Genomic DNA, 20,622 nt, shown 5'->3' with positions numbered 1-20,622 from the left:
GAGGAGGAGCAAGAGGGAGAGGAGGAGGAAAGGGAGAAGGTAGAGAGCAGGAGGGAGAGGAGGAGAGCAGGAGGAGGAGAAGAGAGGAGCAGGAGGAGGGAGAGGATGAGCAGGAGGAGGGAGGGGAGGAGGAGCAGGAGAAGGAGAGGAACAGGGGGGAGAAGGAGGAGCAGGAGGAGGTTGAGAGAAGGAGGAGAGGAGCAGGAGGAGTAGGAGAGGAGGAAGAGATGAGGAGGAGGATCAGGATGAGGAGGATAGGAGGTGTTAGTTCCACTATGTGTGCAAATGTGCAGATGTGTAGGTAAAAATAATAGTAATGACAATAGTAGTAATTTATTGCAATTGTATAGCACTTTTCGTGTGTGTGTGTGTGTGTGTGTGTTTGTGGGGGAAAAAGCCCTTCAACTTCAGAAGTCTGGATGTGTGTGTTGAAAAATAAGAAGCAAAATGTGAGTCCAGCATTAACTAGCATTAACAGCACTAACCAGGGCCCCTGGGTTTTATGACTGCTAACTAGGGCCCCTGGGTTACTGACCGCTAGCCTGGGCCCCTGTGTCACTGACCGCTAAACAGGGCCCCTAGGTTACTGACTGTAGCCAGGGCCCCTGGGATGCTGACCGCCAACCAGGGCCCCTAGCTTGCTAGCTTTGTGTTAGTCTACAAGTTACCACAAGCCAGCTGGTAAAGACTGGTGCTGGGTTGTGACTATAAAGACTGGTGCTGGTCGGTGACTATAAAGACAGGTGCTGGTCGGTCAATATAAAGACTGGTGCTGGTGGGTGACTGTAAAGACTGGTGCTGGGTTGTGACTATAAAGACAGGTGCTGGTCGGTCAATATAAAGACTGGTGCTGGTGGGTGACTGTAAAGACTGGTGCTGGGTTGTGACTATAAAGACAGGTGCTGGTCGGTCAATATAAAGACTGGTGCTGGTCGGTCAATATAAAGACTGGTGCTGGTGGGTGACTGTAAAGACTGGTGCTGGTCGGTCAATATAAAGACTGGTGCTGGTCGGTCACTATAAAGACTGGTGCTGGTCGGTCAATATAAAGACTGGTGCTGGTCGGTCATTATAAAGACTGGTGCTGGTTGGTGACTATAAAGACTGATGCTGGTCGGTCATTATAAAGACTGGTGCTGGTCGGTCAATATAAAGACTGGTGCTGGTTGGTGACTATAAAGACTGATGCTGGTCGGTCACTATAAAGACTGGTGCTGGTCGGTCAATATAAAGACTGGTGCTGGTCGGTCATTATAAAGACTGGTGCTGGTCGGTCATTATAAAGACTGGTGCTGGTTGGTGACTATAAAGACTGATGCTGGTCGGTCATTATAAAGACTGGTGCTGGTCGGTCAATATAAAGACTGGTGCTGGTTGGTGACTATAAAGACTGATGCTGGTCGGTCATTATAAAGACTGGTGCTGGTCGTTCAATATAAAGACTGGTGCTGGTCGGTCAATATAAAGACTGGTGCTGGTCGGTCATTATAAAGACTTGTGCTGGTTGGTGACTATAAAGACTGATGCTGGTTGGTGACTATAAAGACTGATGCTGGTTGGTCACTATAAAGAAGAGGACGGTCTTACTTGTATCGACCTTACGGATGTCGGGGCGCTTCCCTCCCTCCATCTTGTTCCCGGGTCCGTTCCCGTACATCAGGGTGGTGAAGGGCATCATGTCCGAGGCCCACAGGGGGGATTTACCTGAACAAACATCACATACTGTAACCTTAAATATCATACATCATAATTTAAATGTCATTTGTTAAACGTAAATGTTATACACATGTAAAGGGGCACGCTTTCAAACATTCTACAAAGAGAATATGCATTATATTATTACATGTTTTAAAATAATGACAATTTGCAACTGCACACAATAGCACATATTCATAACACGATAGACTTGAACCTTCACTTTCACATGGCATCGGTTCCACTCATGTACCTGAATAGGCAGCACATACACCTCTCACACGCACACACACCCAAATACACACACACACGCACATACACACACACACACAGTCACTGGCTAAAGAATTCAAACAAACACACATAAACACACACACACAGGCTAAAGCATGCAGCCAAACACACCCACTTAAAAAAACATACACACACACACAGGCTAAAGCACGCAACCAAACACACCCACGCAAACAGACTTACACATACACACACAGACACACAAACACACACACACCACACATACACACACACACACGCACACAAACACAGGCTAAATTGCGCAACCAAACACAACACACACACACACGGAAACACAAACACCCACAAACCCAAGCAGGAGTACATACAAATACAAACACAAACACACATACCTAAGCATGCACACACAAGAACACCCGCACACCCACTAAATATATTGTTGCCTCAAACAATGGACTGTATTAAAGTATCAGTGTCTCGGATAAACCAGCTTTTAAAACGCACCTATTGATTAACTGCTCACTGATTGGACTCAGGCTGCAGCATATTGGATTTAAGTGTAAAGGGGAATCACCCGGCCCTTTGGCCTGATACCTTTTCAAAGCAGTAACTTGTGTCAGGTGTACTAAAGTAGAAGGGCATTGTTATTCCTACATTATGATGATTATTATTACCCAAAATGCTGTTCCCTCTGAAGGGGTATCCGTTGATGACCAGGGGGTGGGAGTGGTCCGCCGTCACCACAATGAGGGTCTCCTCCTCATTGGTCAGCTCCAGGGCCTTGCCCACGGCCCGGTCCAACGCCACCGCCTCGTGCAGCGCCATGGAGCCGCGGCCTGCGTGATGGGCCTGGTCGATACGGCCTCCTGTGGATCAGAGGGAGGGGATCATAGGGAGGGGACCCAGGGGAGCCAGCGCCCTGGACCAAGGGGAGCGGGGGCCCTGGACCCAGGGGAGCCCTGGCCCAGGAGAGCCAGGGCCCTGGACCCAGGAGAGCCCGGACCCTGGAGGTCCCAGGACCCTGGAGAACCCAGGACCAAGGTTCCAGGAGCAGTGTGAGAAAGCCCCACAGGGATCAGAGGGAGGGGACCCAGGGGTGGGTCCAGGGAGTGGTGTATGAGTGGTGTGTGTGTGTGTGTGTGTGTGTGTGTGTGTGTGTGTGTGTGTGTGTGTGTGTGTGTGTGTGTGTGTGTGTGTGTGTGTGTGTGTGTGCGTGTATGTGTGCTAGTGTGTGAGTGTTTGTGTGCTAGTGTGTGTGTGTATGTGTGTGTGCCCTCACCCTCCACCAGTAGGAAGAAGCCATTAGGGTTCCTGCTGAGGATGCGGATGGCCTTCTCCGTGGTCTCAGCAATGGATGGGTCCATGAGGGGGTCTCTCTCCAGGTCGAAGTGCATGTCCCCGGGTTCAAACAGGGCTGTGGGGGCACAAACACACCAACACTCAGACAGAGAGAGAGAGGGGGAGAGAGAGAGCGAGAGAAAGACTTACCCATAAGGTAGTCGGTTGTTTCAGGGTCAACTGCATCAAAGTCAGTTTTGTTCCAGACGTAATGCGCTACCTGTCCACACATAACCCATGGAGATACACACACATGCACACACACACACACATACACACATAAACACATATATTCATATTAACATTAAACTTTTGGGAATTTAGCAATTTTTTATACAAAGAATTATAATAAGTACATTTGTCAGAAGAAGAAGAAACAACAATATATCGTCGGTACAGTAAGGATGTTCATAGAACCAAGTGCCAAGTACTAACAATTACCAAGTTAACCAATTCCCTGTCTACAACAAGATAGCTAGGATTAGATGTAACACAATGCTAAGTACTATCTTTAAGTGCCATGAGGTACAACATACAATAAGTGAGTAAGAAGGGAGTTTTTAGGCGAGTAAAGAAGGAGGGGAACTGGGGGGGAGAGGGGGCAGGGCTATTTAGAGTCAAGGTTAACTCTGAACGAGTGAGTATTGAGTCTCTTCGTGAGTTCCCAGCATGTTACATGTTGTTTCTAATAGTAACACATAATGGTGATGGTCATGTGTTAAGAATGTAAAACCAGCTTGAACGTCTCTCATTGAAACTTTGGTTCCACCTCATGCAGGTAGAGGGCTGCAGCCATGATGTCTTTGAGTTAGTGGATCATAGGTCACCAGACAGATTCTACCGGCCTTTAGGTCCTCTCTCCTCCACCACTCCCCTCTTCTGGCCTGAAGTGCCGTGGAGACGGTGGATCACTGGAACCAAAGACACACGCCCTCTCTGAGGATCACTAGAACCTAAGAGACACGCCTTCTCTGAATCACTAGAACCTAAGAGACACGCCCTCTCGGAATCACTAGACCCTCAAAGCCAGGCCCTCCTCACAGCACCTTGCCGGCCTTCAGGCTCTGCCACTCCTGGATGAGGTGGCGTCCGTCCTTCCTGCGGCCCCTGGAGGAGTAGTCCCGGGGGTACTCGGGGTCCCGGGTGCCCCTGGGGGTCATGTACTTCCTGCCCCCCCCAATGATGACCTGGAACAACACACAAATACATCCTGTACATAGACACATACAGTGTGTATATATATATACAAACTTTAGACATAGGCATGGATCTGAACCCAGGAATACAGAGACCTATGGGCAAACACCCCTGTGCCCAGCACAAGCATATAGTACACTGAGCTGTCTATGTTGGTGGCAGAAACCTTTAAATGTCTGGGACATTAAAAGGTCCCAGAATTGTTGTTTGAGATGCAGACAGAGGGGCAGCGGGATGGGGAGGATAGGCATTTAAAGGGGTGATATTATCCTTTTGCTTTGCTTTAGGCTGCTAAGCTAGAAAAATCGAAGTCCGAGCCAGGGGGAGTATTCGCGCCCACCGAGAACGCCCCTCAATAAGTGTGTGTAATGGCTTGTTTGCGCTCAAACTTTACTTCCGTAACAGTGTGAGGTCAGACGGTAGTGGGAGGTGCTGAGGGGGGGTGAATTTGCCGAAACATGGGCAAAAGGTTTGACCAATCGCAACAAAGTGGGCATGGCATCCACCATCACAGCTGACTGGGCTACTCAGGAGGGGGGGCTTAAACGAAATGATACAAATCAGAACTTTTTGAAAGATGCTGAAATTGGTTTTGCAGAAATGAACAGTGTGAGAATAATACGCGGTATTTTTAACAAAAAGGGATGTAACCCTATTCTAGTTGTACCCCCAAATGCAATTATTAACCCAAAAAAAGCATGATATGAGATCTTTAAGGTGTGTGTGCTCGTCCCATGGTCCTGGGACCACGGGACGAGGTCATGGCAGCAGAGGTGTCATGGCGGCTCACGTCAATGTCCGTGTTGCTGAGGAGCTGCGAGGCAATGTCCGTACAGTTGTTGGTCCTGGCGGAGGCGGGCAGGTCAGCGTCGCTGTACCACTTCCTGCTGGCGCTGTGGGCATAGCTGGTGGCGGGGGTGGCATGCTGCACCCGGGTGGTGGTGACGATGCCCACCGCCTTGCCTTGGTAGGGAGACGGGGGGGAGAGTCATTAGGCTGGAGGTGGGCTTGGGTTGTTCCCTCCACCCAGCTCTGATCGGTCGGATCATTTGTCTTTCAGGATCAGGGCAGAGAAACACAATTTGAACTCACCCAGATCTAGTTAGTTAACTAGGTAGTTATCTAGTTAGTTATCTTGTTAGTCATTTAGGTAGTTATCTAGTTAGTTATCTAGTTAGTTATCTTGTTAGTCATCTAGGTAGTTATCGAGTTAGTTATCTTGTTAGTTATCTAGGTAGTTATCTAGTAAGTTATCAAGTTAGTTATCTAGATAGTTATTGAGTTAGTTATCTAGTTAGCATTTAACCAGCAAGGAAAGAGCATGAGGTTCCGGTATGGCACATACCTGCTCTATAAATATAGTGCAATCAAACAGCCTATTCGATAGCTGATTCAATGGAGATAGTTACAGTATATAGTATTATACATTGTGCCCAAGTTACATGGAATAAGGCCATTATGTAGTACACAAATGTGCAGTAGTAACATGGGCAGTAAGGGAAAACTTTTTTGCCAGAATTTCCTAATAATAACTGCTGTATTCCATTTGTTACATATAGCCTTGAACACGTAAATCCAGGCAACGAGGAAGAGTGTTTCAGAGAGAACCTTTCTTCAGTCAACAGCCATAGCCCCACACAAAGTCCCTGCAAGGAGGGGCCTATGGGGGGGACTATGACACAAGAGCCACAGTCCTCCTAACTGCATGCATGTCCCTGGGGGCCAATGTGTCTGTGTAATAGCACTGATGATATCTAAAGAGAACAATGTGGTTTTAATACAGTAGTGGGATTGTTAAAATACATCAGAGATATATGGGCCTCCTTTAATTAGCAATCTATCAACCCTAACTAGAGAGTGGAAGTAAAGACTAAAGACTTTCTATGGGTCAACCTACAAGAAGCCCCCTTTACCCCCTGGCCTTCACATCCTGGGTGGTCTCCCAGGTCCACTCCCACCATCAGAAGATCTCTCCACTTGTGAGGTTGACCTCACAAACGTGAGTGTCCTGCTAAGAGATGAGCCTCATGTAGCCCCCTTACCTTTGAGGGACCGAACCCACCAGACCAGGTTCCTACCTCTGAGGGACCGGGACCCCACCAGACCAGGACCAAACAAGACCAGGAACTCACCAGACCAGGTCCCTACCTCTGAGGGACCGGACCCCACCAGACCAGGTCCACAGCTCTGATGGACCGGACCCCACAGAGACCCCAAGACCAGGTCCACAGCTCTGAGGGATCAGACCCCACAGAGACCCCCAGACCAGGTCCACAGCTCTGAGGGATCAGACCCCACAGAGACCCCCAGACCAGGTCCACAGCTCTGAGGGACCAGACCCCACAGAGACCCCCAGACCAGGTCCACAGCTCTGAGGGACCAGACCCCACAGAGACCCCCAGACCAGGTCCACAGCTCTGAGGGACCAGACCCCACAGAGACCCCAAGACCAGGTCCACAGCTCTAAGGGACCGGACCCCACAGAGACCCCAAGACCAGGTCCACAGCTCTAAGGGACCGGACCCCACAGAGACCCCAAGACCAGGTCCACAGCTCTAAGGGACCGGACCCCACAGAGACCCCAAGACCAGGTCCACAGCTCACGTTTAAGAGAAAGGTAAAGATCCAAATGATGTTAAATCGGTCCAATCCTTCCCCAGAGGACTAGGCTCAGTGATGCAGATTATTGCTTCGGTCCACAATCAGCAGTTAACCATTAATCACTGATTACAGACGGTTAGTATTTAAGGGCTCTCATGAATCAAAGCCCAGTCAGTGGGTTGACCTCCAAACAGGGTTCAGGGAGGACAAGGTCATGCAGCCCGGGACTGCACAATAAAACGTGAAAAAAAACATGAATGAACAAGGACATTAATAAATAATGAATTAATACATAAATCCATCCATTTAATAATGAATTATCCAATTGATAATGACTGAATCAAAATGTAACGGGGGTACGCTTGGACCGAACGTATGGTAACCAGGGGTAACGGTGGTGCGTGTGAGTACCAGATAGTATATAAAATGGATGTAGCATCCGGGCAGACCTCAATTATTCCAACTGCATGTCAAAGTTTGACTCCGCCTCATTTCCTCGAACCAAAAAAGTGCATTGATGTGAAGTCGGGGGGAGGGAGATACACCCATCTAGGTGACATACACCGAATTAGCCCCAAGCTCATCGATCGGTTGGTATAGTTTACCGCAGAGCAAGGCATCTTGGCACCTGAATGTACAATAGGAATGAATGCAGTCGAGGTCAAGATGACAGAGATAGCATGCTTATCCTGAAAACTAGCCTCTGAGTCAAGGTGAGGGTCAGCGGCTAGCGTTCCCTCAAGAGGCCGCGCCCCTAATTATTCATAAATGTTAACCTCCATAAAATAAAAACTAGCATGCTAAAAAAATATCACCCCCCCTTAGTGTTGTCATGGCGATATGATCTAAACAGACTAGAATCGTTTTTTGGACCAGGCTGTAAATAGGTTTAATAAGACTGGGAAAACGGCCTGTTTAACAAGTGAGTCAACGAAGAATTGTTCACTCTTGGTACCAGCTCGTAGTGGCCACCCGGTGCTACTACAATGTTTGTCACTTCCGCATTGGATGCTGCTAGAACTCGCTGCGGTTGGGGCTTGGTGAGAACGGAGAGAGTAAACAAAGAAGATTCAACGGAAGAACGAAAAAGTGTATGACGCAGTTAGGAAGCGAACGATAACGTTACAAAGGCGCTAGGAAATATGTCGGTATATCGGGCAGTAGACGGGTAATCGTTTGAGTGATCCGCGGTCGTTTGTCGTTTATCGTTCCTCCGTCATCTAATCAGCTGGACTTCCGTAAAGATGGAAAACAATTGGAAGATTCTGAGTTTGCGGGTCAATAGATCATCAGTGAAACATCGTTGCGACACAAATGACACATCTAGCTAAATGTAGTAGAGAACCAGCTACAACCTTGTTTTCATCCAAACGAGCCGTCTTTAGCGAACGGTGAATTGCATTGGCTTCTATGAGCTGTCGGCTTTCAGCCCGCGAGCTTTTCCATTTTGCAAAGTGCAAAATGGAAAACGACCACAATGTTGAAATTTCAATAGCGTCGCCATTATTGACTCTAGAGCCCCAAAACTTGTTCCATAGGGATGGCCTCTATATGGTCTTACTACAACCTTTAGTTTTGAAAAATATATATTTTCTTATTTTTGATCATTTTTTTATTTGGCAACATTTTCAATAGCCTAGCGTTGCCATTATTGACTCTATAGCCCCAAAACTTGTTCCTTATAGGGATGGCCTCTACATGGTCTTACTTCAACCTTTAGTTTTGAAAAATATATCTCTTCTTATTTTTGAGGTACTTTTATTTGACCTATTTTCAATAGGGCTATCCATTATTTTGTTTGCAACAATTTCAATAGTGTCTCCATTATTTACTCTAGAGCCCCAAAACGTGTTCCATATAAGCATGGCCTCTATATGGTCGTACTACAACCTTTAGTTTTGAAAACTGTTTTAGTTGTGGGCATCTATTTAAACTTAATATCTCTTTGAAACCGTCGGAGAAACCGTCTACTCAGCGAGAAGATGTTCTGGCTTGCGGTTTCCCTGGTAACCGACTGACGCGTAGCAGCACACTGCGGTCAAGTCAGCCGTCATTCGTTCATCCACGGTCAAGCCAGCTGTCACACAAATCTTTGTGCGCTCATACTCTAAACAGCCATTATGTGGTATCTCGCAACGTTTTCAAAATATAAGCCTTCACCTACGTTTGTGTGTTTGTGTGGATCACTGCGATCGCTACCAGATCGGCGTGAAAACGTCCACAACAAACAAGGGTTTTCAAATGACATTTTCTCCGAAACTATACAGTAAAATTACATGGTTCCTTGTTTGCAAGTAGTGGAGAGCCGGGTCGATTAAAACACGGGACGATTGAAACACAGCGATTTCCTCGAAAAAGTCTTTCACGTCAAATTTCGTAAATACGCAAGACTGACCAGCCCCAGGAAATTTTGTGTAATGACGTGATACCGTTCAAATGTTATCCCCGCGAACCTGTTTTTGTGTGCGGCAAGTAATATCTTCTGTGCGGTAGTTTTTGTTTGTAATAAACAGTTGTGTTTTTTGTTTCATGGCATAATAATATGACAATACAACAGATGAATTAGTACTTAAACCTGTCCTAAAGTGTGCAATGTCCGAGTTTTGAAGTTAAGAGGCAAAAAAGGTTGAAGTGCCAGTATAGTCGCTGCCGCTCGTCAGCAGTTTGTTTAAAATAAATAACAGGATGTTCAACTATGTATCCCTGAACATGACTTAGGACAGGGAATTAAGTAAATCAAATGAAAATGTAGTCGTCCAACTGGTATAAAGCAAGAAAGGTGAGTTTTAATTGAAATGTGCATCTTGACAATTACTCGCAGGAAAAAAAAAAAATTTGACCTATTTACATTATGAGAAATCATGTGAAATTTAAGCAATGACGAGTACACTAGTATGTTGTCCGTTATGTTTCATACAAACAAGAATAAGGTAAATAGTTTCTGTTTAAAATATGCTGTTTAATTCGTCCCGCATATGTGTTTCAAATGTCCCGACTAGGCGGTGCGTTTGAAACAAATGTCAACTTACGTTCAAAGTTAAAAAAACAGCGCGATCATCCAACATATGTATTAAATTACACTTGTAACTGTGAGTTGTTGATCACATGATGAAATTATTTGTATACGTAAAGTCAATTTTGAAAAAGACGTTAAACTGAAAAGAGTTTCAATCGACCCTAGTCAGTACAACGATTAGTATAGTCATATCAATCAGTCCCGGAACTTATGTATCATTTTGTCTATATCTCACTTCAAAGTGCTAACATAATGCAATTTGCAACGGCCAAAATATGCATATGTAAGGTTTCAAAATACCTTTTCTCAAAAACTATACATGAACCATGTGATTTTACTGTATAGTTTTGGAGAAAATGTCCTTTGAAAACCTCACGTATGTATATTTTGGCCGTTGCAAATTGCATTGTTAGCACTTTGAAGTGAAGTATATAGTGCGTTCAAATTGCTGGAAATGATGGGGGGAAAACATTTTCGCAACGTTGGAAATTTCTTGTGAATGACACCTTATGACACTCTTATGATTCTACTTCCGTTCGTCAACAGGGGCCAGATTTTGATAACAGAGTTGGCCAGTTGGTGACGTAGGGTTTACTAGTGATGGGCATGAACATGGCGGAACATCAACGTTTTACTCAATATAAAAGAATCGATCAATATATCGCATACTTTACTCTTGTTTGAAGTTGTAACCGTCTGTTGGTATCGACTTTGCTCAGTTTTAAACATTGTGTACTGGTAAACCAGCACTAGATAAGGGCAAGTGCAGCCTTCCATACAGTGGCAATACAATGTGCTTCTCATTAATAAAAGCAAAAGGATAGTAGGTGATAGGCTACAAGGAAAAAGGCGTTCTGTTTAGTTCAGACTTTTTTTTATTGGATATATTTATTTGACTGCTGTGAAGAACTTTTAGATTCCCACCGCAGTACACATGAACGTTTGCTGTCGGGAACACGCGTAAGCTTGACCGTCATCACTGGCAAGCTGTCTCGTTATCACCAGGACAATGAACGCGCCTATAGACACAATTATACCACACAATGTACTACTACTACTACTACTCTTCGTCCCCTATGGGACATAAGGCTTCAATGAGCACTCCATTCCACTTGGTCCCTGGCAGCATGTTGGGCCTCTCCCCATGACAGGTTCATCTGTTTCAGCTCTTGTGTCACAGTTCTGCGCCAGGTGGTTTTTGGCCCCCCAGCTTTTTTTTTGCCTGGTGGTGTCCATCTTAAGGCGACCTTTGTGATGCAGTCCTGCTCCATCCTCAACACATGTCCTAGCCATCTCAGGCGTCTGTGCGTAATCTCCTTGGTGATGCTCCAGATTTCCGTTTTTTTGTACAGGTCATTGTTGGAGATCTTATTAGGCCAAAAGATTTGGCATATTCTTCTGAGGCATCCATTATGGAACACTTCCATTCTCCTCATGTTTTGACAACCCGCCAGCTCTCTGAACCGTACAGCAGAACACACTTTACATTGCTGTTGAATAGGAGCATCTTTGTTTTAAAGGAGCATTTCACCGGTGGAGGCATGAATATGTATTGAAATTGGGTCCTATATGTAGTCGAATAATAAAATAAAATTCTAATTTGGTGCCGTCTTGACCGAGAAAAGGCAGAAAGTGACTTTTTGGCGCTTGTGGATTGAAGACAACAACTCCCACCATGCACAGCTTCGCTGGCGGCCACTCCCGCTGATCATCTCTGCCTATCGGACGCCTCCTTGTTCCATCTACTAATGGAACAAATCAGCGTGGAGCTTGACCCGACGTCACTGGCAGAGAGTAGTGACGCTCGCTTGCACAGAAGCATGCGGCCGACATCTTTCTTTATTCTGGGTGGAAATAGTAACATAGTTACGCCATTAAATGCGTTTATGTAAACATTTTTAGCGAGAAATGTGCATTATACTTTCATCATGTTCGCTCGTTGAATGTGAAGGATGTTTGGTTTGATAGTTATGACGAAGAGGGAACGCTCACTTCACTTGCATGGACAGCGTCTCTGGTTGCTAAGCAACCTCAACGTCTTGGCGGACTATCTGCTGACCAGACACACCATGTGAAGTTATTTAACCCGATTATTGTTATTTATATCCGACATTATTTCATCTAACCCGATCTAAACTCTATCATGCACCCAAACACGGCAGCGTTTGGGTTTCCTACCTCGGACTCCTAAATCCAGCGCAGCCACAGGCGCGTTGGCGCGTTGAACCATTTTTGTGACACACAATGATCAAGCGTCAAGTTAGGCACGTTACACGCGTTTGGTGTGGCCGTAGCATTATGCGGTTTCACCCAAAAAATCGGCTTCGTGTGGACGGGGCCAAGAAGGCGAACATCACGTCACCAAGTCACCAAGACAGCGCCAGGCGACTTACGCCACTATCTGCCAATGGATCGTGGATGCCTGGGCTGATATAACAGTCTCAACTGTGGTCCAAGCTTTCACGAAGGCAGGAATAATCACTGAACTGCAGGGCAACAGCAGCGACACTGACTCGGATAATGACGAGAGGGATCCGGGCATGTTGGATGCCGTACTCGCCCAACTGTTCAATTCGGTCACACAAGAATTCGAGGGATTCGTAGACGGGGAATGAACTGAAAAGTGAGCTTATTGTTAAGAGATATTGATATTGATCAGATATTGATGAGATATTGTTAATATGCACATTAACGTTTGAACATCGTTACCATGGGAGTGACCGGAGTTGTCAGAACGCTTAATAAAGTTTGACTTTATCTGACTGTTTTGTTGACATTCCCTTTAGCACAGCTCGGTCTAGTCGATGCATAACGCAACCCCAGTCAAACGTTTGACTGCAGTATCTTCTATTCTATGCGCTTTATAATCCGGTGCGCCCTATATATGAAAACAGTTCTAAAATAGGCCATTCATTAAAGGTGCGCCTTATAATCCGGTGTGCCTTATAATGCGGAAAATACGGTAGTCCTTGTTTGCATTTCTTTCGAAATGGTGAACTTTTGCATGGAGCCCTCTTCTATGTCAGATCCAGTACCCTCCGCCAATGTACTTCAGTTTTATCAACAGCCTCTGTTATCTTAGCTTCAGACGCTGTAAATGTTAGTTTCTGCTGGTGAAGTCCCACCCACTGGCACTGCTCTAATAGGTCTGTAGCGTCAGTGGGTCCCACCCCCCTCTAGGGGGTGGGACACACTAGTGCCCACTAGTGGTTGTAGTCTTACGAGAATCATCCCCTCTTACACTTCCTATTTTCTTGTACGCAAAAATCGTCATATTGCGTCATTGAAAACAGGAAGTGTTGGAGATCGATACGGATCTCTCCAGTCTCTCCAGAAAATAAGGGAATGATGCTAGACCATTCAAAAATATGCGGGGGGTTCTAAAAATACAAAGCTTATGTGAAATGGGTGAAGTTGCCCTTTAAGGCTGTATTGTTTTGATCTCCAGATGGGACAGAGTTGGGTGAAGGCACCCTGAGCCTTTTCCAGCCTTGCTTTGATGTCTTTTGATGCCCCGTTGTCCTTGCCCAGATAGGTAAAATCTTCCACAAACTCCAGTGGGTCCTCATTTACAAGGATGGGTGCAGTGGGGATGGAGTTGACACACATCACTTGTGTTTTGGAAGTGTTGATACTGAGCCCAACTTGTCTGGCAAAGTTGTTCAGCCTATCCGTTTTAGTCTGTATGTTGTACTGGTTGGTTGATAGGAAGCAAGATCATCAGCGAAAGTCAAGAACTTCCAGCTGGGAGAACAGAGTCCACTTGATGCCTCTGGGTCTGTCTGCTGTGGAGTTGGTTGTGATCCAGTCTATGTTGACCAGGAAGAGGAAAGGGGAGATGATGCACCCCAGTCTCACGCCGGAATGCACGGAAAACCACTCAGAGAGTTCATTTCCCATGATGGCACTACACTCAAAATGTTCATAGAATGTTTTTATGATTGAGATGATCCTTGATGGTATTCTATAGGAGTGCAGTGTCTTCCAGAGGGTGTTTCAGTGGACACTATCAAAAGCCTTCCTGAAGTCCACGAAGTTGATGAAGAGGGGTGTGTTCCATTCCAAGCACTGTTCTATGATGTTATACATCCTCTTCCCTTCCTGAAGCCTGCTTGCTTGTGTCTAATCCTGGTGTCAATGGCTGTCTCCATGTCTCCAAGGACTCTGCAGAACACCTTGCTTGGAACAGATAGAAGGGTGATTCCACGCCAGTTGTCACAGTTCTTAGTGTTGCCTTTCTCGAGAACTTTGACAATAATTTCTTTGGACCAGTCTTCAGGGATGGTGTCACTGTTCCAAATGTTTTCGAATAGGTCCGTCAGCACTCGTGTTGATGTTGGAATGTCGGCCTTGAGCATTTCAGCATGAATGGCATCAATGCCACATGCCTTGCCACTCTACAGGGTTTGGATGGCAGCTTTAACCTCAGCAGAGTCAGGGGGGTTGGTTTGATTTCCAGGGTATCCTCTGTTGTTGTGATGTTGGCTGGTTGTACTTGCTCAGGGAGGTTGAGTACTTCCTGGAGTATATGGTCTTGATACTATTCCATTTCCTGTTTATGGTGGGTTCTTCTTACATTTCAGAGGAAGCCTCTGGCATGCTGAAGCGGTTTCTGAGTTCCAACACAAACTCCTTGTTTTTCTTTGGATACTGGAGTTTTGCAATGTCTTCTGCTGGTGGCTTTTTGGGTTTGACTTATTCGCCTTGATATTAATGGTGGCAGCGATTAGGTGATGGTCGCTATAGGCATCTGCGGTAAGCTCTAACATCTTGCAGTGACCTACGCCATTTACCATTAATGATGATGTGGTCGATTTGGTTGATTGTCCTACCACTAAGTGACTGCCATGTGAGCTTATGGATGTTCTTGTGGGGGAAGATGGTACCGCCAATGAGCAGGTTGTTCAACCACACAAGTAGGTGAAGGCTTATATTTTGAAAACATTGCGCGATACCTTACAAAAGCTGTTTAGAGTAAAGGGGCACGAAGATTTGTGTGACGGCTGGTTTAACCGCGGATACACGAATGACGGCTGACTTGACCGCAGTGTAGCAGCCAGCCCTGGGTTTACCCTACCTTCAGAACGACGCTCTTTGCCCTGCCATCCACAGACATCTCGGTGACCCATCTCTTCAGACCATCCTGGTACTGGGTTCCAGTTTTATTACATTGTCATCCTGACATCACATGCACACATGAAAGAGGAACTCCTTCTGGACTGTCCGGCATTAAACATTCATACCGCTAACACGCACAGCCGCTTGCCGAAACGGTATTGAACTCTTGCGGGACAATTAAGTCATCATACATGTTTTGAACTTTGAATCCACTCACATCTATCCTGAAAAGAATCAAAGGACTGTAAAAATAGAATCCTGATTGTATTGTTGGTATTGCTATTTATATGGTTGAGTTGTTTTGTAATTGTATATTTATTACAGAGCTTATAGTAAGCGTGAGTGAGAGTGTGATTGGGCATTAGGCCACCAATTTTGAATGGGTATACTGTAATAGTTATTTAAGTAAATATTTAGAGTAGGTGTACTGAATTGTTTTTTATCTATTTATTATATTTAATATTAGTCAATATCTTATTTGGTACTGGATTGTTTTTATCTATTTATTATATTTAATATCAGTCTATAACTTACTAAATACTTACAGGGCAGAATAATAAATGTTCTCTGCATTTTGCATTGCCGACCACAGATACTTGCCCTTGTGAGTGTCTTCATTAATTAGGTGACACAAGTAACATGCAGGGAAGTGGGGTCTCAGTAACACACAATTTTAGTAGCGGAGGCAACAAATACTAGATGACCAGAATCCAGAATGAGGAGATGAATGAGTGAAGGTCTGACCGGCATCTTTGGCCCAGCGCAGGATGGAGGTGACCTCGTTGCCCTTCTGCGAGCGGCACACGCCGTTGCGGGCGGCCGCGCTCACGCCGATGGTGTTCAAGTTGGTCTTCACTCCGCACAGGTAGGCCGTCGCCGTGGCAGCGCTGTCCGGGATCTGGAAGTCGACGCTGTAGGTCTGAAAGGGGTCACAAGCACACACGGATGCACGAAGGCACACACACACACACACGCATGCACCCAAGCACATGCACACAAATGCATGCAGGCATGCACACACAAATAGACACAAAAACACACAAACACACACACATATCCAAATATATACACACACACACACATGCACAGACACACATACATACACATACACAAACACACGCAAGCACACAGACAAACACACACACACATAGACACACAAACACAGACCCACACACATGTATAGGCTTGAGTCATAATTAAGGTTATTTACACATTTAAGGCACTTACAATAACATGTGCATTGTCTCACATAAGTAAAGTCACACTCACACACACGATGCATGAAGGAGGGCGATCTACATAACTAGCTCAGTATTGACACACACTCCACATGATCTACACAACCAGCTCAGTCTGGCCACACACTCCACATTATTTACACAACCAGCTCAGTATGGACACAAACTCGACATTATCTACACAACCAGCTAAGTGTGGACACACACATCGTACCACGGGTTGACCCTCGCACACGATGCATGTTGTGCTGAGAACACAGGATTTGCTCTGTCACTGGCTCCTATAGACAGCGTCCTGGTGGACAGAGAAGGCCCCACATACCCAGACTCACAGAGAAGGCCCCACATACCCAGACTCACAGCCCCTACGCCCCCCTGCTGGACAGAAAGCAGCCCCCAGAGCTGGAACATCTCAGAGGGTCTGAGTGGGAGCCAGGCTCCATGCATGGACCACTACAGATACATGTATCTGTCTGTCTGTCTGTCTGTCTGTCTGTCTGTCTGTCTGTCTGTCTGTCTGTCTGTCTGTCTGTCTGTCTTTCTGTCTGTCTCACTGTCTATGTGTGTGTGTGTGTGTGTGTGTGCGTACCTTAGCCAGGCCAACATAAGGGAAGGTATCCATGTTGGTGACGGTCTCCTCCCCGCTCTGGTTCTGCAGCTGGCCCTTCAAGATACGAGCTGCCGTGTACGTTGTGATTCCCATGCCTGAACCACACACACACACACAAAGGCACGCACGCACACACAAACACACGCACACACAGGCACACACACAGGCAAACACACACACACACACACAGGCATGCACACACAAACACACACACACACACACACACACACACACACACAGGAACGCAAGCACACACAAACACACACACAAAACACACACACACAAAAAAACTATTTGTTTTATTACCTACAATCTTTCTTGAACAATGAGAATGTGATTAACTTGCGGTGTGTGTTGGTCATAGTTTAGTGTGTTTGCGTGAGAATGCGCGTGTGTGTGTGGGTGCATGCTTGTGTCTGCAGCGACAGGTGAACCTCTAGCAAAGTATTGCTTAGAATTGTACGATGGTCTGCAATGATGGAGGAAAGGATGTGATGGAGGAACGGATGTGATGTGAGTGCTCTCGTGTTGGGCTGCCTCCTGTTGGACACCTCAAACATGAACAATATGTTTTGGGTTCTGGTCAGACCCTCTAAAACATGAAGAGTGTGTGTTGGTTCTTGTCGGACCCTCTTAAACATGGACATTGTGTGTGTTGGTTCTGGTCGGACCCTCTAAAACAGTGTGTGTGTGTGTGTGTGTGTGTGTGTGTGTGTGTGTGTGTGTGTGTGTGTGTGTGTGTGTGTGTGTGTGTGTGTGTGTGTTGGTTCTGGTCTGACCCTTTAAAACAAACTGTGTGATGGTTCCTCTAAAAGATGAAAAGTGTGCGTGTTGGTTCCTTTCGGACCCTCTAGAACAGGGGTCGGCAACTGGCGGCCCGCAGGCCATAACTGGCCTGCCAGACATAATATCTGGCCCGCCAGATTATTCTGAAGTTATATGATCTAAAAAAAAAAATTGGAATATCGAATATCTATATCTTTTCGTTTAAATGTAAAGGGCCGGTTACAGTGAACTTATTTTTGTTTTACAACCGTTTTTGAACTTCATTGTATCAAATCCTGCTTCTACTCCCGTAAGGTTAGAGACACACTCGTCACGGGCACGCGTAAGCTGCAAAGGGCTGAGCGGGAGTTATTGGAAACTATCCAATATTAAATTAAACGGAACCCCCCTCTACTACAACAACCATGGCGACCCGACATTACGTATTTTTGTGTGATACTGCACGTATAGAAAGGTCCAACAAAAGATTTAGCTCTGAGACTTTGCTGTTTAACGCAAGTAGAGTCTCTGATGAGGCTACTTCGCCTACAGTGAGTAGTGAGTCTGACGGTGAGTAGGCTAGGAACGGAGGTTTGTGTATGTGCGCAGTCAGTCAGCACCCGCCATGGTGTGTGTATATGTGCGTGTGCGCAGTGGTGGGTAGTAAAACGATTCGTTTATTTGATTCGTTCGTTTTGATTCGTTCGTTACGTCAGATTACATCTTAAAAAAAAATAAAAAATAAAAAAACTTTTTTTTATAATTTTTTTTTTTTTTTTTTTAATTGGTCATGGGTCCGGATAGGACCGTCAAGACCGCAGTCCGCCGTTTGGAGAAGCCTGCTATTTAGCATGTCGAACGTCCCACCAATATTTATACCACTTGCTTACTCTCTATATTTCATTCATGGTTTTACATTAATAATTTTATTTTAATTTACATTTAATTCTTCATTGTTCAGGCATTACAGAACTTGCATGGTCATAAATAAAAAATACGAACTGCAGTTTAATTTCTTTGTTTGTTCTTAAATTGACGTAGAATGGAGCAAAGACTCCTGGGATTGGGAAATGCGTTTATCCAATAAACAGATGGAGGTCAAGTCTATTTTCGAAAAAATGTAGGGGGATATATGAGTCGAATGGTATGACCCAAGATACGTCAGACGCGTTACAAGTAACGTAAATGAGTAAAAAAGTACATTTTTCGGGTAACGAGTACTTTTCAAGTTTCTGTAATTTTACTCTTACTCAAGTAAATATTTGATTTAGAATTCTACTCTTTACTCAATTACATATTCCATTATGACTTCAATTAAATGAGTGTTTTGATAAAGACACTATCTTCGTTGACTGTAATACAAGCGTACACGTTAGCGACGCTCTCCCTAGGTTGCAACATTGTTGTGATTCCATAGCCGAGGAGACGAGTTGACAGTTACATTGGGACTAGAATCGCATGGATACAGACGCGCAGGAAGATATTTTCGCCAGGGGGTGCGGGGTTACGGCCCACGTAGAGTTTATATAATTCTAAAGTTAGTATGTTACACAGGCTCTGTATTCTGCAGACCACTCAGGAACTTGTTCGTCATTGTTGTGTCTGGCTCTGTGAGTCTGCGTGCATGCTATGCGTAGGCTGGATCGCAATCACGTCAAAACAAATCTGGTTGGCCAATCAGCTAACCAAGCCAGTCTTGTTTGTCTTTAATTGGTTGTGTTCCAACGAAGCTCTTGCCTATTGTCCCATGCACAGAGCTTGGTGTAAATTAGTTTAAAATGAAATTTCATTTTTTGTTGTACATATTGTTGTAGGCCTATGTATGTTTAATGAACAATACACACAATGAAGCAACTTGTGAAGAAATGTTTTAATGTCGCGTTTCCACTGCAGGGTGCGGTACGGTTCGGTTCGCCTCAGTCCGGTAGGGAGGGGGCGGTATAGCCAAGCTCAGTTCTGAGGTCACGTTTCCACCGCCGACAGTACCCTTTATGGTAGGCCGGATGTCGATCGCCGCGGCAGCTACGTAAACATCGTGACATCATAGCAGCGTGACACAGTGTAGCCTGTTCAATAAAAACAATGGAAAAGTTGAACGCGACACATTAAACCAAGAGCTACCTCCCCAAGAATGCAGAGGAACGTCTCCACCTCCTTGTTCGCCCAAGCAAGCATTTTACGCGACATGTTCATTGTAAAGAATAATACCTCGAGGATACTGTTTGTTTGTTTTTATCCCCACGTCGCCCAGAAGGGGTGTGTAGCTCGAATTTTCCGGCACCCTTTCAGGCGTCTCAGTACCCTAACGGAGGAGTACTGAAGACGAGGGCAAAACGAGTACGGCTCAGTCCGGGTCACGCCCACTTTTGGCAGTGGAAACGCAATCCGTACCGCACCTTTGCGAACCGAACCGTACCGCACCCTGCAGCGGAAATGCGCCATAAGTGTTCATCTCTTTCTCTCCCTCACTCACTCACGCATTCAAACACGTTATGTCTTTTTCACTGATCCAAGCACTCCAATACAAAAATGTAAAGTAACCTGTCATTAGTAACTTTATAACAAAGAACTTTTTTACTCTTACTCAAGTAGGTTTTCCAATTGGAAAATTTACTTTTGCTCAAGTAGATTTTGAAGGAAGTAATTTTACTTTTACTTGAGTATAGATTTTCAGTACTCTACCACCACTGCGTGTGCGTGTGTGTGCGCGCAGTCAGCACCCGCCATGGTGTGTGTGTGTGTGTTGTGCGTGCACTCAGGCCCCGTCCACACGAAGCCGATTTCATGGC

The 20,622-nt window shown here is 45.5% G+C and overlaps 1 protein-coding gene across 1 annotated transcript in view; it reads right to left on the bottom strand.

Moving 5' to 3' along the window:
- The window catches only part of alp3 (alkaline phosphatase 3), a 29,225-nt gene that overhangs the window by 1,461 nt on the left and 7,142 nt on the right, over positions 1-20,622 (bottom strand). The window contains exons 3-10 of the mRNA XM_030381921.1: positions 17,048-17,163; positions 15,965-16,139; positions 5,276-5,448; positions 4,335-4,475; positions 3,439-3,508; positions 3,230-3,364; positions 2,625-2,816; positions 1,588-1,704 (exon numbers count right to left, since the gene is read on the bottom strand). Coding sequence (XP_030237781.1) covers positions 1,588-1,704; positions 2,625-2,816; positions 3,230-3,364; positions 3,439-3,508; positions 4,335-4,475; positions 5,276-5,448; positions 15,965-16,139; positions 17,048-17,163 — 1,119 coding nt within the window. The remainder of the gene's footprint in view (positions 1-1,587; positions 1,705-2,624; positions 2,817-3,229; positions 3,365-3,438; positions 3,509-4,334; positions 4,476-5,275; positions 5,449-15,964; positions 16,140-17,047; positions 17,164-20,622) is intronic.

The sequence above is a fragment of the Gadus morhua genome, chromosome 16 (assembly GCF_902167405.1).
Source record: "Gadus morhua chromosome 16, gadMor3.0, whole genome shotgun sequence".
Classification (NCBI taxonomy): domain Eukaryota; kingdom Metazoa; phylum Chordata; class Actinopteri; order Gadiformes; family Gadidae; genus Gadus; species Gadus morhua.
Note: the sequence above shows the minus strand (reverse complement) of the source record. Positions and strands in the feature narration are given on the sequence as shown.